The 22,652-nt window shown below is 55.9% G+C and overlaps 1 protein-coding gene across 4 annotated transcripts; it reads right to left on the bottom strand.

The window, feature by feature from the left end:
• Positions 1 to 3,434: 3,434 nt before the first annotated feature.
• Positions 3,435 to 22,169, bottom strand: ALG5 (ALG5 dolichyl-phosphate beta-glucosyltransferase). Of its 4 annotated transcripts, none has more exons than XM_090258931.1 (11): positions 22,046 to 22,169; positions 20,520 to 20,691; positions 20,206 to 20,252; positions 19,155 to 19,223; positions 18,170 to 18,262; positions 15,299 to 15,412; positions 11,624 to 11,683; positions 8,646 to 8,797; positions 7,752 to 7,837; positions 5,394 to 5,536; positions 3,435 to 4,557 (listed from the first exon to the last, which is right to left on the bottom strand). In XM_090258931.1, exons 1-10 carry the CDS (start codon positions 22,121 to 22,123, stop codon positions 5,421 to 5,423), a joined length of 987 nt encoding a protein of 328 aa, XP_090115057.1. In that variant the 5' UTR covers positions 22,124 to 22,169; the 3' UTR covers positions 3,435 to 4,557; positions 5,394 to 5,420. The 4 variants fall into 4 exon arrangements, with proteins under 4 accessions (XP_090115057.1, XP_090115058.1, XP_090115056.1 ...); XM_090258932.1 differs by having other exon boundaries at positions 3,435 to 4,554; XM_090258930.1 differs by lacking the exon at positions 3,435 to 4,557 and having other exon boundaries at positions 5,343 to 5,536.
• Positions 22,170 to 22,652: the final 483 nt, after the last annotated feature.

The following is a 22,652-nucleotide window of genomic DNA, read 5'->3' as shown; positions in this document are numbered from 1 at the left end:
CCACACAAAACCAATGGTGAAGGGAAGAAAACTGGAGTTCAAATAAATTATTTGGAACATAAGGAGGAAAACAACAGTCAACCAGTACAGAATGAGGAAACAAGAATTGAAAAAAATGAGGAGAGGCTTAGGAACTTCTGGGACAGCTTTAAACGTGCTAACATCTGAATCATAGGGGTGTCGGAAGGAGAAGAGGAAGAGCAAGAAATTGAAAAGTGTATGTGAGAAAATAACAAAGGAAAACTCCCCAAAATTGGTGAAGGAAATAGACATACAAGTCAAGGAAGCTCAGAGAGTCCCAAACAAGCTAGATCCAAGGAGGAGCACACCAAGACACATCATCATTAAAATGCCAAAGGTGAAAGATAAAGGGAGAATCTTAAAAGCAGCGAGAAAAGCAGAGTTAGCCACAAAGGGGTGCCTATAAGACTGTCAGCTGATTTCTCAAAAGACACTTTGCAGGCAGGAAGGGACTGGCAAGAAGTATTCCATGTGATGAAAAGCAAGGACCTACAACCAAGATTACTCTACCCAGCAAAGCTATTATTTAGAATGGAAGGGCAGATGAAGTGCTTCCCAGACAAGGTAAAGCTAAAGGAGTTCATCATCACCAAGCCATTATCATGTGAAATGTTAAAGGGACTTATTTAAGACAAAGATCAAAACTATGAACACTAAAATAACAAACTCACAACTATCAACAACTGAATCTAAAAAATAAAAACAAAACAAAATCCAACTAAGCAAACCAGAATAGGAACAGAATCATAGGAGTGGGGATCATTTGGAGGGTTATCAGCTGGGAGGGGGGAGGGGGAGAAATGGGGAAATGGTGCAGGGATTAAGAAGCATAATCGGTTGGTACAAAACAGACAGGAGGAGTTAAGAATGATATAGGAAAGGGTGAAGCCAAAGAACTTACATGCACGACCCCTGGACATGAACTAAGGGGGTGGGATTGCTGGAGGGAAGAGGGTACCGGACAGAGGGGAGCAAAGAGAAAAAACTGGGACAGCTGTAACAGCATAACCAATGAAATACACTAAAAAAAAAGTTGGCCTGCCACCTACACGGTTCCTGCCCTTCATTCCCCAGGCCTGCGATGGGAAGTTGGTCTGTTACAGACCCAGGGAGCCCGGCAGCACAGAATCTGGTAAGTTCCAAGAACACACTCTTTCTGAGAAAGGAGGCGCAGGGCTGAGCCTCCTTTTTTGGAAGCTGAGTCTCCTTGCAACAAGATAGCAGACTCTCTGCCTGCCTTTTTCCTCTCGATTTCCTGATTGGCTGCAGTTCTGCTTGTTAGTTTCCACCAAAAGGCTGCAGAACGGGGCTCCTGTGAGGGGTGTCGGTCACAGGCCGCGACCTGGCGGAACCTCCGTGAAGCCACGGGGGAGGATGTAACCAAGCTCCCTCTGTCCCGAGCGGGAGGACCCGGCACGGAGGAGTGCCTGCGGCCCGTGAACCCGCTGCCTGACCCGCGGGCGAGCAGGCCGCCCTCTCCTGCCGCACGGGGCACGCTCCTGGCCACAATCCCCCGACGGGAAGCTGCCCTGTGCACCTGCCACGCCTCCCGCTCGGTGTGGCCGTCCCTGGTGCCACTCACCGCCTCTAGTGTCCTTCCTGCGGTTTTCTGGAACCATCCCAGCCGGGCACTCTCTCGGCACCCGCCCCAACCCCCCAAGGTCCCTTCCAGCGCCCTGGTTCCTCCCGTCACTGCTACCGAACACTTTCCCGAGACTCAGGCCCTTGGAATGACCAGGTGCACACTGGGCCCTGGGTGAACGACATCTCACGGGAGACACATATACCAAGGGTTCCCGTTCAACTTGGGGGGGTCCCCGAGGGGTGTGGGCACAGGGAAGTGTCCAAGGTGACATTTCAGTGACTCCTGGAGTGTAAGGACGCCTACCAGCCGACAGCCAGAGAGCCGTGGCCGGGGTGCAGCCCCCAGCCCCCCGCTGCCCAGACGCCTGCACAGGGAAGACCCCCTTCGGGTTTGGAGCATGCAGTTCTCCCAGGAGAACCGTCTGGAGCATCACAGGGTCGGATGGCGCCGAGGAAGTGCCCTGCGATGGTGGCCGAGGGGCGGTGAGCGTCTTGGTTCTGCCGCATCCGGCACAGCTGTCGGGGCTGAGACACCCGCCGCCCCCGGGCCCCCGGCCCCCAGTGCTTCACTCGCCTGGGCCCATCCCACCCGGCGACGACTCGGTGCGAGTCATCACCCTGCAGGAACCAGAAGCTTAAGAAAGCGTCGCCAGGGGTCTGACTCAATAGCCAGATGCTCAGCCGCCACCTGGTACGTCTTTGCGGGCCTTGAAGCTTAACTGGAGCGCGAGCAGGACGTGACGCGGCTGATGAGCACCTGCAGCTGGGCCGTGGGGCGGGGGAAACCTTGGAAGAGGTAAGACGTAGGGGAGCAACTGGAAGGCGGTGGCCACCATGGAGTCGGGAGGGTCTGGAAGACGGTAGTGTCTCCGGGTTCTAGAAAAGGCTGGAAGGGGTGCATTCGATAAACACTTTGAAGGGAAACTCAATAGAACGTTGCAAAACAAATAAATAAATCAGGACTCAAGGATGGGAGGAAACTGAAAGCTCTGGAAGAGGGGGTACTACAGAGTGGGGGCTGCTCTGGGGAAAACAGGAGACAAAATCGCTATCATCCACAATTGTCCTAACAACCTTTATTCAGTTTCTGCCCCTGTAGCGGAACCGCTACGTGGAATCCTGAATGCCGTGTTTGCCTGTCCCTGCCGGTTCTGGCTGCTGTTGTCTTCGGTCACGTCTTCTTGGCCCTTTTCCAGCAACATCTTGGGATAGTCCGTGTTATTTCACTTAAATTCTGGTTAGCATTAGGGTTAACCAAATGTACTCACTCATTCAAGTTCTCGCTCAGTGACGTGCTGTTCGGGAATCGTTTCAGGGCCTAGACGAGGCTGATTTAAGGAATCGCTGTGCCGGCTGTAAGCACAGAGTCAGCAGGGCCCAGCGCGTCCCGGCGGCCGCCTGACCGAGCTCTGCAACTCTCCCTTTTATAGCACCACCGCCCTGTGCCCGTCAGACGCCGATGACGCCTCGTGTTCCAGCGCCGCCCTTCCGTCTCCTGCCTCTGGGGTCTGACTAGCACGGGCCTTCCTAGGTGGGCGTATTTCCTCTCAGCTGCCAGCCTCGTGTGTGTAGAATCATTTGTAATATTTTATTTTGTGCGTCTGCAGGTCTGTGATATCTTCTCTTTCACTCCTGATATCGGTCACTGTATCTCCTGTCTGTCTGTCAGTCCTGACAGTGGTTTGTCCATCTTATTGCCTCTTTGAAAGACAGCCCTTTCGTTCCCTTTCTCGGCTGGTTTTCTTTTTTCAGTGCCGTTGCTTCTTGCTCTGTTCCTTTCTCGGGCTTGCTTTGGATTTACTTTGTGCTTCTTTTCTAGGTTCTTGGGGTGACTACGATTTGCAACTTTCTCTTCTTTTTTCTACAAATTTCCCGTGCAGTGCTGTTTGGGCTGCTGCCCCACAAATTTTAATAGGTTGCATTTTCATTTTCATTAGTTATTAATGTTTATCTTCACCCATGGACATTTTTTTTCATTGCTTTTAGACAGAGAGAGACAGGGAGAAACACGGACCGGCACCTGACTGGGGATCAGACCCGCAACTGAGGTGTGGAGCGTCCAACCCCAAAACCTTCAGTTACAGGACGGCGCTCCTACCAGCTGAGCAATCCAGCCAGGGCAGTTCAATATATTTTTAAACTTCCCCTTGAGACTAAAGAGATTACATAGAAATGTGTTTCCGAGTGTTTGGATGGAGATCTTCCCGTTACCTTTCTGCCAATTTTAGGTTGATTCTGTTGTGGTTGAAGAACACTCTGTGTGATTTCAATCCTTTTACATACGTTCACGTATGTCTTGTGGCCGAGATGTGACCAACCTCGATAGCTGTCCCGTGGGCATCCGGGAAGAACGCACGTTCTGCTGCTGTTAGGCGGCCTTGTCTATAAATGCCTATTAGATTCTGCTGGTTGATGGAGGTGTTTTCTATATTCTTGCTGATTTTCTTTGTAGTTTGTTTGTTTTGAATCATTTGTTGGCAAAGGGGATCCAACCATGGTCTCCTTTTCAGTTGCATCAGCTTGCTTCACATATTTGCTCTGCGCGCCCCTTGTTTGCGGCAGGCACGTGGAATGTTTCTGTCTTCTTGCAGGATGGAGTCTTTCTAATAATTGTATGACATTGCTCCAGGCCTCTGGTAATTGTCTGTGATCTAAAGTCTGTCTTATGTGGTATAACAGCCATGTCTGCTTTCCTTTGATCAAGGTTTACAATGATGTATCTTTTTCCGTTTCTCATGTCCAGCCTGCCTCTATCCTTACATCTGTAGTTTCTTGTGCACAGCACAGAGTTGCGTTGTTTTTACGTTGTTACGTTCTCTCTGCCAACCTGCCTTTTACTTGTTGAATTTAGACCATTTACACTTAATGCAACATATTATTGCTCTGTTAGGGCTTAACTCTGCTGTTACATTGTTTGTTGTATGGTTGTTCTGTTTTTGTTTCTTTGGTCTTCTTTAAGGGGAAAAAAGATAAAAATGTGAACAATAATAAAAGAAAATAGAAAAACAGAAAAATATGAACAATAAAATGGCAATAAATACATATCTATCAACAACTGAATCTAAAAAACAAAATAAAGCCACAAGCAGAACAGAAGCAGACTCATGGATCCAGAGAGCATTCTGAAGGTCGCCAGATGGGAGGGCGGCTGGGGAACTGGGTGGGAAAAGTGAGGGGACTGAGACGTGCCGATCAGTCGTTACAGAATCGTCACGGGGATGGGAAGTCCAGCAGCGGGTCAGTAATATCGTAGTGACTGTGTGGTGTCAGACGGGTACAATATTTATTGGGATGATCACTTGTTAAGTTATATAATGTCTACTAGGGTGTACACCTGAATCTAATATATTATAGTAATGTACGTCAATGTAACTGAAAGGTCAAAAGTGATTTAAATAAAAAAATAAATCACATATTTCCATGCCTTTAAAAAGTACAAAATAAAACAAACATGTTAACTTTCTTTTTAAATCCCTAACCACTGTTGAATGATTGTGGTTTATATTTAAGTTAAAGAGAATTATGCAAGATACTTTAGAGTAAAAATAGTTCCTTCTGTCTTGTTTAAAAATTACATTTTTCAGAATCATAGTTATAAACAAAATTGCTAAAGCAAAAGACAATCTAACTTTTGTTAGAAACACCTTAAAATTTTTTTTTGTCCAAAAGATGCATATAAATTTTTACTTATGGCAGGTAGTTCACTAAAATTATCAAAAGGCAGATAATGGCACGGCTTCTTCACAGCTTTGCTAACATTTTAATTGAAATGAAAAATGTCATAATACCTAATACAATCAAAGGTAGCAAATAACCTAGTTCATCTTCCTGGTCCGTTCCAGCCTCCAGGCCCCCGTCATGTACCGGAGTCGTATAAAAAGCAGGTCCCTGCCCATCTGCAGCCAGCTCCAAAACGGAACCAACTTTGAACCTGTGGTTAAAAATAATTAAAAATAAATTAAGTAAACTCAGGAGGAAGAACATCAGTTTACTGTACGGTTATATTTTAGAAGCCAGTCCACATGACTTTTGGGAGCTTCTAGTCACCTTATTTTATTTATATTATGTATGTATACATGTAAGTGTGTATGTAAAACACTGAATTCCATCTGAACATTGAAAAATGATTTTTTGGGACAAGTTTTTATGTCTCACACAACTTCAGCCTCGCACGTACTGCAGAGAAGCAACAGGAAATCAAAGACAGAAACCTGACTTTGGCCCTAACCCTACTAGAGGCGCCCAGCTACAGGGAGCACCACCCCGGCGAGGCCCCTCCCACGCCGCGGCCGCCAAGCCCGGCTGGCTCCACGCCGCTCACTCGGCGCAGGCTCAATGCCTCGCGTCCCTGGGTCTCACCCCGTGGAAGGGTCCCACTGGCACGGCCGGAGCTCAGCCTCCCTGTCCCCCCTGGGCAACAGGTCAGGGTGGCGCTGGGTGGCCGAGGGACACAGCCCAGGCCAGATTAAAGGCCAACGTGCTGGCCCCCCCACCCCCCAACTTTACTGAGGTAGAACTGGAAAACAAAACTGAAATACATGTGCAGTGTGACCACCTCGTGTACACAGCTATTGTGAAATAGTCACCACAGTCACGTTGGTGAGCACCTCCACCTTCATTTTATTCACGTCACGGACAAAAGAATTAAACATCTTCCACGCTGAAGCGAGTAGCTTCTCTAGGAAACACCGAAGAAAATCACCCGGAGGCGAACCGGAACCTGGGGGGTCTGCCCTACGGACAAGGGCCCGGGTGCGTGTGGCCGAGGGTTCTGGCAATGACCCCCGGCTCCGCGAGCCGGGCCGTCGGGGACCCAGCACAAGGGCACGGTGGTTCTCTCCACCACCGCGCCTGATCTTAAGGGCGAAAAACAGCCTGTGGCCAGACACGGACAATCTGTCCAGAGCTCTGTCCCAGGCCGCAGCCCGTCGGAGTCAGAGTCTGAGCCACGCGTCAGGGTGGGTGCCCCTAACTGTCACTTGTCCTGCCCCTGCAGGCCAGTGGCCATCTGTCCAGAAGGGGTTTGAAGTGTCGTTACCATTTTAACTACACTTTATGTCCAGAGAAGACCTCGCCTCACTGACTCGGACACGCGCAGCAGCTTTCCCCTCCTGAAAGGCGGCCGGCACAGCCCTCGCCACGTAGCCGTGTCTTAGATGACTGAGCAGGAGCAAATGTCTGGGTACATGTAATGCATGTTAGGACAGAACTATCCCTGTGACTCCAACGGGCCAAAGATATAAACATGACCCACATTTTTACTTCTCCCACCTGAACTTCGCAGGGAGTTCACGCCGAAGAGAGGTCAACGGAAACAGACCGCCGGGACCGGTCATTATCATCCGAGCGACCCTTCCACCTGCTCCCCGCCCCTTGACCCAGGCTGCACGGAGAGTGAGTCTCCGTGGGCTCAGGGGTCACAGGACTCCGGGAGGCCTGAGTCCACTCTGGCCCGGCCGGTTCACAGTCTCCTTGCTGCTCCTGACCTTCTTCGGTCCCGGAACTCCCGAGGCCAAGCAGTTAAGGGCTTTCGGCAGCAGGGACTGTGCGGGGGGGGCCGTGCCCACGCAGGGCAGAGGCCACGGCAGCTGGGAAATGAGCAAAGGCTGTTTAAATGCTACAGAGCCAGAACTAAGCATTTCTGGATAGAAACTAAGAACTAGGGTAGATTGCACATGACAGATCTTGGAGATCTCACACTTTTGGGCAGATGTAAAGACCCTCGTTAAAAACTGGCTCTGAATGGACTGGTCATCAGGAGTAAAAACCCCCACAATCCTGCATGCAGCTTCGCACAGAGGTTGTGGGCCCTCCACTGACACCCGCTGAGCCACGACAGAACAAGTGGTGAAGAAACAACAGGGTTTGTCTCAAAGGACAGTCAACCTCGCTTCTGGCCACAGAGCGCCATGGTCTTGTCCCTGCAGCAAGCTGTGCTGAATGTCTCGGCCAGGAAGGTCGGCCTACGGAGACCCCAAGACCGAGACGCCCCGGGAAGCCGAGCGGCAGCTGCTGGGGGAGGGGTAGCCGGCTCCGCGGGACCTGCCGCGCCTGCGAGGACAGCGGAGGCGGTCCGGGCCCCCCGCGCCGCCCCAGGGCACCCCCCCCCGCGCCCCACCCCGCACGGTGACGCAGACGACACCCACCTTCAATTTCCGTCCAGTTGACAGCAATCTCTGCGACTGGAATTCCGAAGAAGTGTGCGATGTACAGCAGCTCAACATCAAAGGCCCTGGAACAGAAAACACGCTGGGTTTGTTTTCACAAAGGCGGCGTGCAGCCAAGTCTCTGCCGTGGCAGGTTTTAAACACATGCGCAGGGCAGCCGGGGAGCGGGTTTACGCGGCTGATGCCAGCGGCCCAGGGCCTAACGCAGGCTGGGCACCGGGGGCCTCCGGGCAAGTGAACCGACTTGGCGCCACTGGGTGACATTTAAATGAGAGACGGGGTGTCTCTGCCACAATTCAAACTCGGAGGGGCGGCCCCGGCCTGCTGGGCCCCAGGAGGAAATTTCAGTTTGGGAAGTTCAAGGTCGATGGTCTCGCTCCAGCTTTGGCAGGGGGGAGCTGAGAGGGCCCCCTGCTGGTGAGGGGCGGGCGGTGCGGCTCCGGGGCACGATGCGCTCAGCCTCCTCCGAGCCGCGGGTGACCGAGGTGCCCTTCGCGCGGGAGGGCGGCCCCGCCAGCCGGGCCAGGGTGGCGCGGGGATGAGGGGCCGTGCGCGTCGTGGGGGGCACGGGGAGTGCGGCAGGACGCAGGCCGGCCACCACAGGACAGGCCGGGCCGCGGTGGGCTGCAGGGTCGGTGCCGAGGGCGCAGGGCAGAGCGCCAGCCGGGCGGTCAGGGACCAGGAGCGGAGGCAGAGGGCCCGGCCCCGTGGGAGGCGCGCGGGCGGAAGAGTGGGCCCGCTCCTGCTTCGGAATCGCCGAGCTTTTCCCTCCCCCACAGGGAGAAGCCAGCGCAAGGACACAGGGCGCCCAGGCCGGCCACGCACGGGAGGAGGCCCGCCCGCCAGGCCCGGGCCGCGCCGCGGGGGACCTACCAGCGCTCGATGTGCAGCGAGGAGAAGGTCCGCGCGGCCGCCGCGCGCGTCAGCAGCTTGAACCCGCACTGCGTGTCCCGGACCCCGCGGACGCAGAGCAGCCACACCAGGAAGTGGAAGCCGTACATGAGCAGCGTGCGGAAGTAGGAGCGCTGCAACAGACGCGACAGTGACCAGCCTGCGCCGCCCGCAGCGCCGCTGACAGCGGGTGGCCACGCGGTCCCCGCGCGCAGAGCCCGGCCGCGCGAGCGGCCACGAGCACAGGGCGCGTCACTCCCCGGCGGGCTCTGTGCCGCTTTGCTCCAAATATACTTGTGTCAAGGGCGGTGACCGCTACCGGGACAGCGTGGAAAAAATAAAGCAGGGAAACTTGAACCTGAAGGTCAGTCACTAGCTAATGAGAACACTGACACCGGTCCAGCCTCACGTGACCGAGGTCACAGGCTAGAAAGGGGTCTGAAGCAACAGCCCGTCTCGCTCATCAGGGATGACAGGTACCTGCTAGACAGACTCGAACAACTAACTTCTTCCTTGCATTAGGTATTCAACTTAAGTCTTTACTCCCATCTGAGCATTCACTGTTATTATTAGTGATCAGTTTCATTATTAGTAGCAGAGGGGCACGACAGTCCATTACTCACTAAACACGGAAAACTGAATTATCATTGTATTCAAAACTTTCACATCTGGGATTAAAAAACATAGGATCTCTTAAAATTTTCTATAACTAAGGTCCACAGAGCCACGGAAGACCCTTACTTACCACGGGAACGCCTGTTAGAGGCGCTGCAGCCCTCGCCTCTCACACCAGTGAGCACAGGCCCGCCCTCCTCCCAGCTTCTGTCTGTGACTCTCCACTCCCACAGCCTTTTTCTGCGTCAGCGAACAGAACCATGGCGCATTGAGAACGAGACGTAAATAGGAAAAAACCACCGAACCGAGAGATCTACACGCGAATCCCAGCGCCCCTGACGGTCAGGGTGACCGTGAGCAAGTTCCGGCCCCTCCCGGAGGCCCGCCGTCCTCACGGGACTGCGGGGGTACGAACCCCTCTTCACAAAGTTACCGTAAGGACTACATGAGAGAACGTTAAAGCCTCGAGGCAAGTGTCTGACACAGGAAATAACAGCATGTCAGGACATATTTTTTAAAAAGAGAGCTGGGAAGCTCAGTGCTCATTTTGATCTTCTGAGCGCACCTTCTCCTGGGTATTTACACAGGGCGAGCCGGGGAGGAAGGAGACGGTATTCTCCATAAGGTACGCAGAACAAACTTTGGAAAGGGCCCCGCGGTCCTCGGTTACCACCCAGAGTCCCTAGTGACGCTCTGATGTACGTCTCTCCTCCTACGGAGGCTGGGCAGCCCCGACGCCTGCTCAGTGCCGGCCACACTAGTACTCCCAGCCGGCACTGGCTGACTGCTTCAGCCTCCACAGGGGCGCTACGCTCAGGAAGGGAAAAACAGAAATTCAAAGATAGAAAAACAAAAGTTAAAAGGTAGAAAAATAACAGCTATAAACTATTTTCCATGAATGATTTTTTAATGGGATTGAGGTGAGCTTACTAATCATAAAATAAAAATATTCATGACTGCTTTTGCTTGGATCTGAATAGAAGACTTATTTGTTTTAGGGCAAAAGCTACCTTATAAAGTTGAGAAATGTGGAGTTCACATGAATACCTTAAATTTGACTTGTAGCATATTTAAATGCATAAACTACAGGGAACAGGATCTTTCTTTAATTTTTAAAAACTTGGAAAAATAGCTTACATTTAGAAGACATCTGAAAACATAGGCTCGACTTGGCTCACTAAAGCTAACGAAGTCACGGAAGAGCAGTGTTTAAGCCTCTGAGGTCGATATTTAAAAGCGCGAAGGAAAAACAGATTCCCTACTGCGCAGCCACCGTGACCTAGTGTTTATGACACACAACAGGGAATTCAGGGGAAATTTAAAGCTGACCAATTTCATTATCTTAAAACAAGACGTTCAAAAAGGTGTATTTTCCAAATACCAGCAAGTCCACAGGGAGGAAGAATACTGACCTAGACGCTGAAGATGTTAGAATAATTTATTTCTTTTTAAAAAAGGGGAGCCTAGGTTTCCACATTTGAACACAACCGTTAAGAGGCCCCAGGACTCGGCCGTGAGGCTCCCTTGGGGGGGAGGGGCCGCCGGCCGGCTGCCGTGTCTGGCGCTGGTCTAGAAGCACACATTTGAACAAGAAACTCCCCAGGTAGTTTTGACCTCGCACTGAAAAATACGGCTTGATTTCTGACCCGCCTGAGCACGAGCGGAGGAACCCGAGAATATAACGGGTGCTCGCTGGACTGCGCACACTGGGCCGACAGTTTTTAAGTGAAAATTAGAACAACGGCCTAACCACTACATTGCACACCTGAAACTAATGTGTGTCAACAGCACTGAAAAAGGAAAAAAATATTTAAAACCCTCCAAAACGTCGCAGAGAATAACTCCTTAATCATATTTATTTCAAGTGATTCCAGCTTTCCTACCTAATCTATAAATTACAAAAAGAACTTCATGTCATATATTTTTAAAAATATCCAAGAAAGAGCAGTTAAACTTGTCAAATTTTAAGCTATAACATTTTCCTAAGAGAAATAAACTTTAAATAAATGTGAACTTTGAATGAAACTCCCAGGATAGTGGCTGAGGGCGCCAACACGGGAAAACCAAAGACCAGCCGCCGGGCCGAAGTGCGCCCTAGAAAAGTCTGCCCGGTCCCACGACCGAACGGGGACGCCTTCTCTGTGTTTAAGGGGAAAGAACGAGATGCGCTGCCTACATCCTCGGCCACGGAAAAAGTCAATCCCTAGAAGTGTCAGTGCTCCCTAAACTTTCCAAAGGAAACGAGGACCCCCATGTTTATGCAGTTAAGCAGAAGAGCTTATTTCGTGGGAACGTGCAGGTAAAGAAAACCACTGGGTTGTCAACTCAGCCGACGAGACCCTCACCTGGGCGATGGATTCTTTCTGCAAGTGAGCGCGGGATCCACACGCAATAGCCATCTGGTCCTGAGGAAGAGGCACGTAAACAGGGTTTCAGTAACGGCGTTAATAAAAATGTTTATTTTCAAAGCGAACAGCTCATTTTTTAGAAACTAACTTCTTGAATAAGTAACGTTAAAAGCCTTCAGAGGTTTACTGAGGAGTGCAGGGTATGTTCAGCTTCAGGAAGCCTGACTGTACTTACTGAGAGGACGCTACTCAGGGCTACACACGAGGGCCCTGTATTACTTCCCAATTCATATATGAAAAGTTTTTCTGATTAAAAAATACTGTGTTAATATAATCACAAAGGAAAATTAGTAGTATTAGAAAGAAAAGAGTTATCTACAGATAGTACGGTTTTATATACAATCATTACGTTCTGAGAAGTCCAAGAACATCATCTGTAAACCCATGAGGAGCAATGAGCGACTTTAAGATGACGAGTGGGCCCAGAATGAACACACACACACACACACACACACACACACACACACACACACACACACACGAGCCTCCGCAGACATTACATCAAAGCCACAATGGAAGAAAAACAGGCCCGCATTGGTGGCTTAGAGACACTGACAGGGACTGTCCGCTGCACCGAAGGCAGAACAAGAACCTGGAGGTGAAGCATGTGGGCAATGAACGAAGAGCCACACTGTCGTCGGGCATTGAAACGCAGCGGGAGACACGCAGAGGCTGGAACACCCCGGGGGCCGTGGGGACGGGGCACAGGGGCACGTGGCGCCCGGGGCGGGGGACAGAGGCGAGAAAAGAGAGGGCCTTAAATGGGGGACGAGCGCTGACGGCCCGGACGGGAGCCGGAGGGAACGGTGCTGCAGGGCTGGCGGGGGAGCAGTGGGCTGCTGGCGGCGGCTGCAGGCCTAGAACCAGCCCGGGGCCATCACAGGCCGAGCGTGCCCGGTCCTCCGCAGAGGCCGCCAGGCTCCGGGCGGCTGGGAAGCCCCCAACGTCAAGTCACGGGGCGAATCGGATCGGGGTCTGCCCGCTGCAGCCTGGGTGGACCCGGCTGCGCTGTGACACGCGTCTCACTGGATGGCAAGTGCCCATCCACCTCTGCACCACGGCCACCGGGCCGAGCAAGTCCTGCGCACTCTCGGCTGTAAAGCTGAAACACCGACGGCCCCCTGCAGAAAAATGCGTCGTTGAGGAGACTCCTCCCAACGCCTCCGTGTAGGCGGGCCTCAGGGCAGCGACCGGCTTGTTCAGAATCCTGAGACAGAAGGCACTTTCCCCGCGGTGACGCAAAGACTCTAGATGGCGGGACTGAACAACCCATCACCTATCAAGAAAGGCTGTGAGGGACGCTGAGGGACACTCGTAACAGTCGGAGTCGAGTTCGTTCATGCTGGGCTGTAAGGCTCCGGGCCAGGCGCACCCGGGGAAAGGGCTGTGGGTTAACAGTCCACAGGAGCTTAAAACGAGCCAGGGCTTCCTTTCTTTAAAACTCAGCATTCACGGGAACAACGCGGCAAATCCAACCGTAAAGACAAAGACGGCGTGGGAGCTCCCCTCCGGCTCAGAGTGCGGCCCCGGGGCTGCGTTCACAAGGCAACTGTCTCGTTTGGCTCCCCTCTTACCGTCTGACTCAGCCCCTGAATTCTGGCGAAATCATTTTGTTTTCCTTTGCCCTCCTGCAGAATGATAGGCAGACACGCAGACTCCAGCTCCTGCCCCTCTCCCCCCGACGGCCCCCGAGCTCATGGGAGAGCGCAGGGGAGACATTTACGCGTTATCTGGGGGTCCTCTGGGGTGAACTAGAAAGTCAGGCCCAGCCTCTTTACCAGCTGACTCTCCCCTGGGCTGGTCAGACTCACTGAGGCGGAAGAAGAAGTCCCTTCCCGGCAGCGTGCACACGTGACACATGCAGTAACACCGCCCGTCCTCCAGAGCGAGGCGGCCCTGACCGCGGGACCGGCCGTGGGGGGGACACGCTCTGTGTCCGTGCCGGCCAGCGAGGCAGCGCCTGGACACACGTGTCTGCCACGTGGCCAGAGACGGAACGAGAGTTTTGTTTGATTTTAACTGACTTAAATTTAAGTCGCTCCATGGGGCTGGCGGCTACCGTCCTGAAAAGCCCCGGTAAAAGATGAACGTTCAGAACTAAACTCCCACTTATTCGTTAACTCACTCAGCACCTTCAAGTGAAGACCGCCGGGAAGAACGGGAGCGTGGCGATGGCGGAGGCGGAAACGCCGCTTTACCCGCCACGGGATGAAGTCAGCGGGGCTTCGTCTCTAGGAAGCGGGGACGAGGTGAGCTTTGGTACGCGCTACGACACTTCGCTGTTGGGGTTCTGCGTGTGTTTTACTTCCTGAACCGCTGGTCTCTGGCAGCGAATGGGGGTCGGGCCGTCTTACCGACTCGGCCGCAAGAACCCGCGTGGGCGCAGGTCGCTCTCCCTCGCGACCGGCTCTGCCCGCCGCCCGCGCCGTTGGCTTTCACAGCCTTGCGTCTCTTTCTGGACAGTTCTGTCCTGTCCCCTCGCCTCCAAAGCCCACGTCGCTGGGTTATTTTTACTGTGTTACTTCTTTAGCAAAAACACTCTGATGTATCTGCCGTTGTCCTGGATCACATTCCAGGACCCCTCTCTTTGTACGCGGCGTCCCCGAGTTCCTCTCCGTGGACTACGTGGGTGCGGCTGCCGTGATGAACACGGGCGGGCCTCACACAGTGCAGGCGAGTGCTCCTCTGCCCCGGAACCAGCGCTTCGAGGCCTGTGTGCTGCCCCGGGAGCGCTGCGTAGCTTTGTGGGTTCCCGGCCACGTTGAGATCTCATTGTGAGGACCTGAGCACAGGGCCCTGAGCCCCACATCTGCTCGAAGCCCTGGGAGTGGCCAGGCCCAGCGATGTCTCCTGCTCTGCTGAAATCCCGGCATGCTGCATGGTGGTGGTAGGAGGGCTGTTGATCCCGTCCAAGGGAGCTCGTTCACTCTGTCTGATTTTTCCAGATGGGGAGCATTTGGTACAAAGCTCAGAATGCGGTACATTCATCTTCTCTCTAAACGCGTTTAAAAGGTGGGCACGGCACTGGGCTTCGCCCTCCCAGCCTCCACTTCTTTTCTTCTCAGCCTGAATGTTGATGCTAAATTCCCTGGACACTGTCAAAGGCTAGAAACAGCCCAAACGCCCTCGGACAGCTGAACGCACCCAAAGCTGTGGCGCAGCTACCGTGGGACGCTGAGCAATGACAGGAGCAAACTGCCACCGCTCTATACGGTGAGAGGGACGGCCCGCGACGCCGCTCACGCGGGGGCAGGGACGGCCCGCAGACGCACATGACCCTCTCAGAGCGGCTGCTGCTCAGAAACGAGGTGCTGTGACCCAGTTTCCCTGCGCGCCGTCGCCCAGGGTCTCAGTCTGCACTCTGAGTTGACGATGTGGGCCTGATAAATAGAAGGATTGAGACGCCAGAACATTAAACAAGCAGCTGTGAAGTGAACCTCAGGAAAGCAGGGAATGTTCCTAGTGACACGGTCAGCTCTTCCGTGGGCCTGCACAGAGCGTCACAGCCCACGCCCCTGGATGTTTAACTCCCAGGTAAGCTCCACGCTCGCTTCTCTCTGCCTCCCCTCTATTCTGAACTCAGTGCAATTTAAACCATGTTCTTATACTCACAGGCCAAGGCTGCAGGTCATTAAGTCCCTTTTCCAGCTTCTCAACATCTGGAAACTTTGTGGCTCCATCAGCATCTGCCATTAGGATCTTTTCTCCTCGAGAACTGAATACACCCTGCACCAAAAAATTTCAATTTAAAGAAGGTTGCTTAAAACCAACTTTAAATTCAATGATGTATGTCTGTTCTCCTTACTTAGAATAAGAGTGAAATATTAGGTAGGAAATGGCAGGAGGAGGCCAAAGCTGACTTAAAACAAATTATATTGATAAGATCTTCCTAAATGTACCTAATGCCTATCTTACGATTTTAAAAACTTTGTGAGGTCGTACAACGAATACCTTGGAAAATATTAAGCTAAAGAATAGATTTAGACAAATCAAAGATATTCTGCATCACAGGATTAAAAAAGTGGAATGCCTATCACATAGTATGTATGAACTGCGTATTTATCATGGCACGACCTGGCGCAGCATACTAAGAACATATTTATGAACAGATTGAGTATAATACACACAAATTTGCTGTGACATGCATCATAACATAGATAACTGTATTCTTTATTTTGGAATCTAAAGTATTTTAAGTAAATTGTGGAGTAAAAAAAAATACAGAATGCCACTGAAATTTAGGAACTGTGGAGAGAGCCAAATACATTTTGTTATTCGAGGCATCTGACACTTAGCAAAACGATGCCACTCAGTTTTGAAATGATTGGTCTTTTGTGCAAAATATGGCTCCCATGGTATTTACTGACGCAGAAGCAAACGACACACCCACTCTGACTTCCACGGTGCATCTGACTGAAATCGCTCCCCCTTAAGGGCAGACACGTTTAGGGCTGGGTTCAGTAGAACCCAGCCTGCTATCGTGGGAGCGTGTGCCCCCAGCCCAGACGTGTACACGTGCAGACAGAGCTGGGATCATTTACTCCATGGTGCAGCCCCACTAAGAGCATCCCTGATGTTTACCACACGCACTAGAATACGGGTAAAACACAGAAGTACAAACGTTGCATTTAACGCCTGAACAACATCCATGAAGTTTTAGAAAAACCATTAGCTGTGGGTTTAAAGTGGAAAATACGCCAACAACAAAGACCACTTGGGCGACGCATGATGCGGGCCGACTGCGGGCCACGACCCGGCGTTAACGCACGCCTGCCGTGGGCCCTCGCCTGTGCGAGCTGCCTCGGCCGCCTACTAAGGGGGTCCTAACGCCTTCTGCCCGCCCTCTGCCACCCGGGGCCTCCCTCACTGCCATTCCAACCCCACCCCCCCGTGCGTCTTCCTCCTATGGGTCCCATTTTCTGAGGCCCGTTCCTGGCCCATCAAGTGGCTTCACCGCCACCTGACGCCCCGCCCCCCGGTGCCTCCAAGGGAACGTGGCTCCAGCACAACACGTTGTCTCTGAAACCGGCTCCTCCTCCAGGGTCCCCCGAGGCCACTGGCCACGCACGCCTCTCCGTCCCCGGATCCAAGTGGGTCTCCATCTAATGCCTCGAACGCGCGCCTCTCCTCATCTGTCACCATCACCCAGACAATGCTCGCCACCTCCTGCCTCAGCCCCAGCACGGGCTGCTGTCGCTCTGTCCAGGGGAGACCCAAAGGCTCACGAGCTGAGCCCCCTGCCCCCCCGCCTCACTCCTGAAGCCCGGCCACAAGTGCCACCAGCACCTCCTTCACGGTCCCTTCCGTCCTGCCCGCCCTCTGCTTGTCGGGGTAATTCCTAATCCTCCTCAACTGACCCGATCAGATCTTGACCTATTATCTACACGACTGTGAGTAACCTACTCACCTATGGCCCAGTTTCCTCATCTGTATAAACAGCATAACAGGACCTAACTCGTGGGAGAGCGAGAGGGCGACATGTGACATTACATCGAAGTGGCCGACTGACTGCCAGCTGTACACGATCCAGAAGCCGGAGGCCAGCCAGCCTCGCCCTCCCCTGCCTGAGGCTGCTGGCGGCCTATGGCCCCGAGGTCGTCAAATGACTCCGTTAGAGAAAGTGCTTTTCAGCCTTCCTCGCAAACAGAGGCGGCCCTGGGACAGCGCTCCTGCCAGCGCACTGTCAGCCAGCCATTGGGAAAGCTCCCGAGGCGCGGCAAAGGCTGGCCCGCGTCCCTGCCCTGTCCTCCCGCCGCCTGGACTGTGGACATACTGGCCACCTCTGCGTGTAGCGAGTGGGCGAGAGGTGGGAGCTGGGTCCCTGAGGACACGCGGAGCTGCTGAGCGAGTCCTGGCCTGTCCACGTGCAGACTTCTCTTGCAGAAAGGCGGGGTGACCGCTCTCCGTCACCCAGGGCAGTATGACTTGATTTTTCCTCTTCCCTGACTTTGGTGTCCTTGTTCCTGTGTCTGGAGTCCCACCGGACGGGCCCCAGGCGGAAGCAGCCTCTCCTTTCGAGGATCTCTGACTACACGCGCAATTCTCTCCTAAGCACGGCCGCATTTTCCGCTAGACGGGGAACTTCGTCAGGACGGACCCACAGCGGCCAGATCTCAGTTCCCGCCACCACGCCCAGCACAGAGCCTCCGCGCGGCTGACAGTGAACGCACAGACGCATTTTGTAAGTTGAAAAAAAAATCATCAGCTTATTATCCAGTGAGTCTACCAAGGACACGGGGAGGGAAATGGTAACTCCCAACTGCAAGATACACGGTTCTCAGGGCCGCACGGCACGCTACAGACGGGCACTTTCAGGCTGGACCCCAGACACCTGTGCGCATCGAGGTATTACGAACGCCATTCCCCGCTCATCCGAAATGCCGCGTGTGACCGGTGAGCGGCAGGACTCGCACGCACCACCGTCCGCAAGGAGGCGCCGCTGGGCCCCACGTCTCAGAGGGCAGGGCCGGAACCGCGCCTTACCATTTTCACGGCGCCGCCTTTCCCGCGGTTCTGCACCAGCGTGACCACGCGGACCTTGTCGCTCCCGTACTTCCGGCAATATTCAAACGCCACCTGTCCGATTGTGTGAACGGGAGAAAGACGTTAACTTGGGTCACACATGGTAACATGACGTGGGTCTCCCCAGGCGGCTTCAGCGCCACTGCTCCAGCTGCCCTCCCTGGGACTGCTGCGACGGTAGCCACCGCATCGGGGTGGCCAGGGGGGCTGCTGGACCCTGTCACCCGAGGGCAGGCTCCTGCGGCTGGGCCCTCCAGTGCCCAGCACGCCACACACACCTGGTGTCACCGAAACCATCACTGAGGCACAATCCAGTGCACGGACCTTTCCCTGCGCACTACGATCAGGTCCACTATGGTGCCACTTAACAGGGACATCGACCGCACCACAAAGGAGCCTGTCACCACAGAGCCAGGACCGTGGAGAAGGAAACTGGGAGCATCATCAGGAACAATAACATACCAGGACCCCCGGCAAGATCTAGTAAACCTGCTGCCGCAAGAACCTGCGCCCCTGGCCCGGCAGCTACTGGCCTAGGACGGAGGACCAAGGGGACACACACACGAAGACACTGCCACAGCCGAGCGGCCACTCCAGATGGGGTGAGCCGAAGGACACACGTGACGCCCAGCACTGGCCCAGCAGCTTTAGGAACCGAGCACAGGGCCAGGCGCCCGGACGGAGGACCAAGAAACACACAGGCAGAGGCTCCCGCAGTGGCCACTGGGAGCCCCTGGGCGCGCTCCCGGCCTGGTGGCCTTCGAAGCTCCCTGGTCTCACACACGACAGGTGCACCCCGGCGGCCCCCGGGAGCTTGCGCCATGCCCCCCACTGCCCACTCACGACCGTGAGGAGCGCCGCGTCGCTGACAAGCAAGCACGCGCGTCTGCGTCTGCCAGGCCCCCCTCCGTCCCCGTCCCGGCAACCCTGGGGCGGCGCGGCTCACCTGCGATGTCCTGTCTTGGCTGCCGTCGTCAACCACGATCACCTCGTAGGTGAAGGTGGGGTCCCGCCTCTGTAAGAAGCAAGCACAAGGCACCACGCGTGGGGGTGACGGCCACCGAGAAGGGTGACAGGGCTGTGTCGGTGCCGGCGTGTAGGAGTATGAGCATCGAGACCGGCGCGAGCCACCGGGGTGGAAAGGCCAGGAGCAAGAGGACGGAAGGCGCGCCCGGCGGAGGCTGCCCGGGTCGCCCACGCGCCCGCGGCCCCGGTGCCCAGCATCCGAGAGGCGCTCCGGAGCGGGAGGAAACGGCCGTGTCGGGGGAAGGCAGAGCGTGGGCTCCGCCCGGGACGCACCGCTTCTGAGCCTTACGACCGTGGGCAGGGTGACTTTTCTGGCCTGTTTTCTCCTTAAAAAACGAAACAGCCCAGTCTACGTGGCTGGTGTGAAGACCACGTGTCACAGAAGACACAGAAGCCTCACATATAAGAATAACAAGGGCTCAGTTCTCTCCCTCTTCTTTAAATTGAATCTCTGAGTAGATAACACAGGCTCCTGCCTTTTGAGGAATCGTCCGTCTTCCCTTTACACAAAAAGACCCTAAAACCAAAGTGAACCAAGACAAGGAGCGTTGCTTAAAGAGGACAGGCCACAAGCTCACCAGCTCCCTGAAGCGCTCCAGGGGCCGAGGGCAGTTTCCTTCCTTTCCGGGAGCAGGGAAAGCAGCGGAGAGCACACACGGGGGTGGGGGGGGTGGGGAGACTTAAGGGGAATAAAAAACGCGGAACTTCACCCCGATTTTAGCCTTTCCAACAGACGCCTTCCTTAGAGTGTCACCCAGTTGGCAGGCACCTGCCACTTGGTCACACGGGCGTCCCCAGGCGGGATGGGACACAGGGTGTGGGAGGGGAGGCCGCTCGGCCTGGCACGTGGCTTGGGGTCACCGGCCCCTCCCCCACCCCACCCGCTCGCCTGGGCCCCCCTGGGCTCCCCTGGATGGTGAGCTGGTCGAGTTTGAACCGGAGACCCCAGACTGAAAGGGAAAACGTGATACCTGTCTCTCCTCTAGGTAGCCCAGAGCTTCGTCCATCATCACAGGCACTAAAAAGGACAAAAAGGCGCATCAGCACCTGGTGTCGGACGTGACCTCTCCAGGGCTCACACTCAGGTCGCGACGGGAAGGGGTGCAGCACTGAGCGGGGCCTCTGGGCCGCTCCCACGCGGGACAGGGGTCCTCGGCCTACGCCACCCCCTTCCGAACTGCAGCCGCCCAGCCCCGCTGCCGCTGCGGGCGGGAGGGCGACGTCCGGCACTAGGAGCGCCCCTCTCCCCAGCGCAGCCGCCCGTCACCCAAGGGCCCGGGCTTACGCCGCTGCTCCTCGTTGTACGAAGGCACCACCACCGAGAGCTGCCTGGTGGGCGCATCCCTCACGCTGGGCAGGGCCTCCTTCTGCCCGCGGGCATTGCGGAAGAACTTCTCGTCTTCGTGCTGGTGCAGCGGCGACATCTCCGTGGCCGTTACGAAGGCGACAAAGGAGATCTAAAAACGGGCATGTTTAAAAGAAGGGCTTAGGGGGACCTTTCCTGTGCTGGTGGGGTTCAGACGCTGTTTCATTCTCGTGGCATTTTTCCCCCTTTGGGGGGATGTTTACTCTGTTTTTAGTCCAGTAACAACGGCCTGGAGGTCACGCCAAAACCCGGATCAGCCTTAAGGAGGGCGACCATCCTCCTACCTGTGAGAGGCGCTGGGTCTCCTCCCACCTGTCCCTTCTCTGTCCTCCGATCTCACAGGGGCCACATCTCGCACACGCACGCACGCACACACGCGTGTGCACGCACACACTTAGGTGGTTATTTTTTTGTACTTTTTACCTGCCCTGGCATTTTAAAAAACAAAGTTCCCCGAGCTCTGGGACATCCGCGCACTTACGCTCGTCTCTCCAGCCCCCCTTTCCCCACCTGGAGGCCACTGCTAAGGCCGTCAGCGCGGTCTTAGAGGCCAACGGGGAACCCGCTCGGCACTGACCACGCGCCCCAGGAAACGGGAGCTCTTCCCCCGCCCCCGGCGGAGCCGGCCCTCCCAGCACAGACCCGCGCAGCAGATGCCACAGCGGCCCCGCCCCGCGGACGTCTGCCCGCAGCCCCGACGGAAAGAGACAAGTCGCCAAAGGCGCCAGGGCGCAGCGCTGCGTCCCCGTCGACACTGTCCCCGCGCTCAGCGGGGTGCCAAGGCAGCGGGACCCCTGCGCTCACCGGCTCCCCCCAAATCTCACGGGAGGAAGTTCGCTGACTACTCAGCCCCCGGTCACCGTTGCCGGGTCGGCACAGTGACGGCCAGAGGTCCCGAGTGGGAACTCCGCTGCCCGGCCCGTTTCCAGGCAGCGAGTCCAGGGGCTCCGGTTCCGGGGCGCAGCGGCCCCCGCACAGGGGCTGCCGTCAGGCCTCGCGCGTCCCCGGCGCGTCTTTGCGGGGCACGGCCTTGCCGCCGCCTGGAAGGGGTGGCTCCCGTGGGCGCCGTCCCCGCGCGCTGTGCGCCCACCCGCACGAGGAGCGGGGAGTCTGCGGAGGCCTCAGCACCTCCCGGGGGCGGGGGCGCCGCACGAGCCGCAGACCGGGACGGGCAGGGGCCCGGGGACCCGGGCGAGTGGAGACGCGGCGCGCCCGTCCCGGGAACCGACGTCCAAGCTGTAGGCACGCGGGGAACTGCAGTTCCAAAGCGGCCCCAGACGAGGCAGAGAGGGGGCGCGACTCCCCGCAGGGCCATTCCGGGGTCAGGGCTCGGGGGCCGCCCGGGGGACGGGACCCCCACTCCCCGGAGCCGGCGGCGCGGAGCGCGCCCGGGCCGTGTCTCCGGGGCAGCGCCGCGCCCGCCTCGTCCCCGCCGCGCTGCTCACCAGGATCAGGGCCGCGGCCGCCAGCGCCGCGCCGAGCCCCGCGCAGAGCAGCGCCAGCTGCAGCGGCAGCGGAGCCATCGCCCGAGCCCCGCCGCCCGGGGCCGCCGCCGCCGCCCTATCCGGCATGTGCACGCACGCGGAAGCCGCCGCGCAGCCCCGCCCCGCCGCCGCCCACAGCGCCCCCGCGCGGCCGGGAGGGGCGCGCCGGCACCGGGGACCCGAGTTCCGCCCCAGCGCCCGCGGCCGCCGCGCTGACAGAACGGGGTCCCCTTATGTTACTGTCGGACGGTCCCTTCTCTCTCACCAGCCGCGCTAACGTGTACTCCCGCACCGCACAGCCCACGCAGTTCGCAGTCCCGGCGGGTCGCACGGGTTTAAACTGCGATGAAATAACTGGTTTGATGTTTTGACCATTTTAGTGCACGAGACACGCCGTGACGCCACTCGCCGCGCTCTGCCGCCATCGCTTCCGAAGCGTTCCCCGCGCCCCGGCGCCGGCAGCCGACACGTTCCCGGGAGCGCCCTCGGGGGAGAAGGGCTCGCCGTCCATCCGCGCTCGCGAGCGCGGGGCGGGCCTTTACGTTGCCCGGCAACGCTACCTGGTTAC

Source organism: Furipterus horrens, unplaced genomic scaffold (assembly GCF_987537825.1).
Source record: "Furipterus horrens unplaced genomic scaffold, mFurHor1.1.pri manual_scaffold_12, whole genome shotgun sequence".
In the NCBI taxonomy this organism is placed as follows: Eukaryota; Metazoa; Chordata; class Mammalia; order Chiroptera; family Furipteridae; genus Furipterus; species Furipterus horrens.
Note: the sequence above shows the minus strand (reverse complement) of the source record. Positions and strands in the feature narration are given on the sequence as shown.

Excerpts from the sequence above, each read along its gene's own strand:
- ALG5 (XM_090258931.1), bottom strand. The coding sequence starts at position 22,123 with ATGGCTCCGCTGCCGCTGCAGCTGGCGCTGCTCTGCGCGGGGCTCGGC. Across the intron at positions 20,253-20,519 it reads GTACAACGAGGAGCAGCGGC|TGCCTGTGATGATGGACGAA; the intron begins GTAAGCCCGGGC and ends TGTCCTTTTTAG. Across the intron at positions 11,684-15,298 it reads ATGACCTGCAGCCTTGGCCT|GACCAGATGGCTATTGCGTG; the intron begins GTGAGTATAAGA and ends CCTCTTCCTCAG.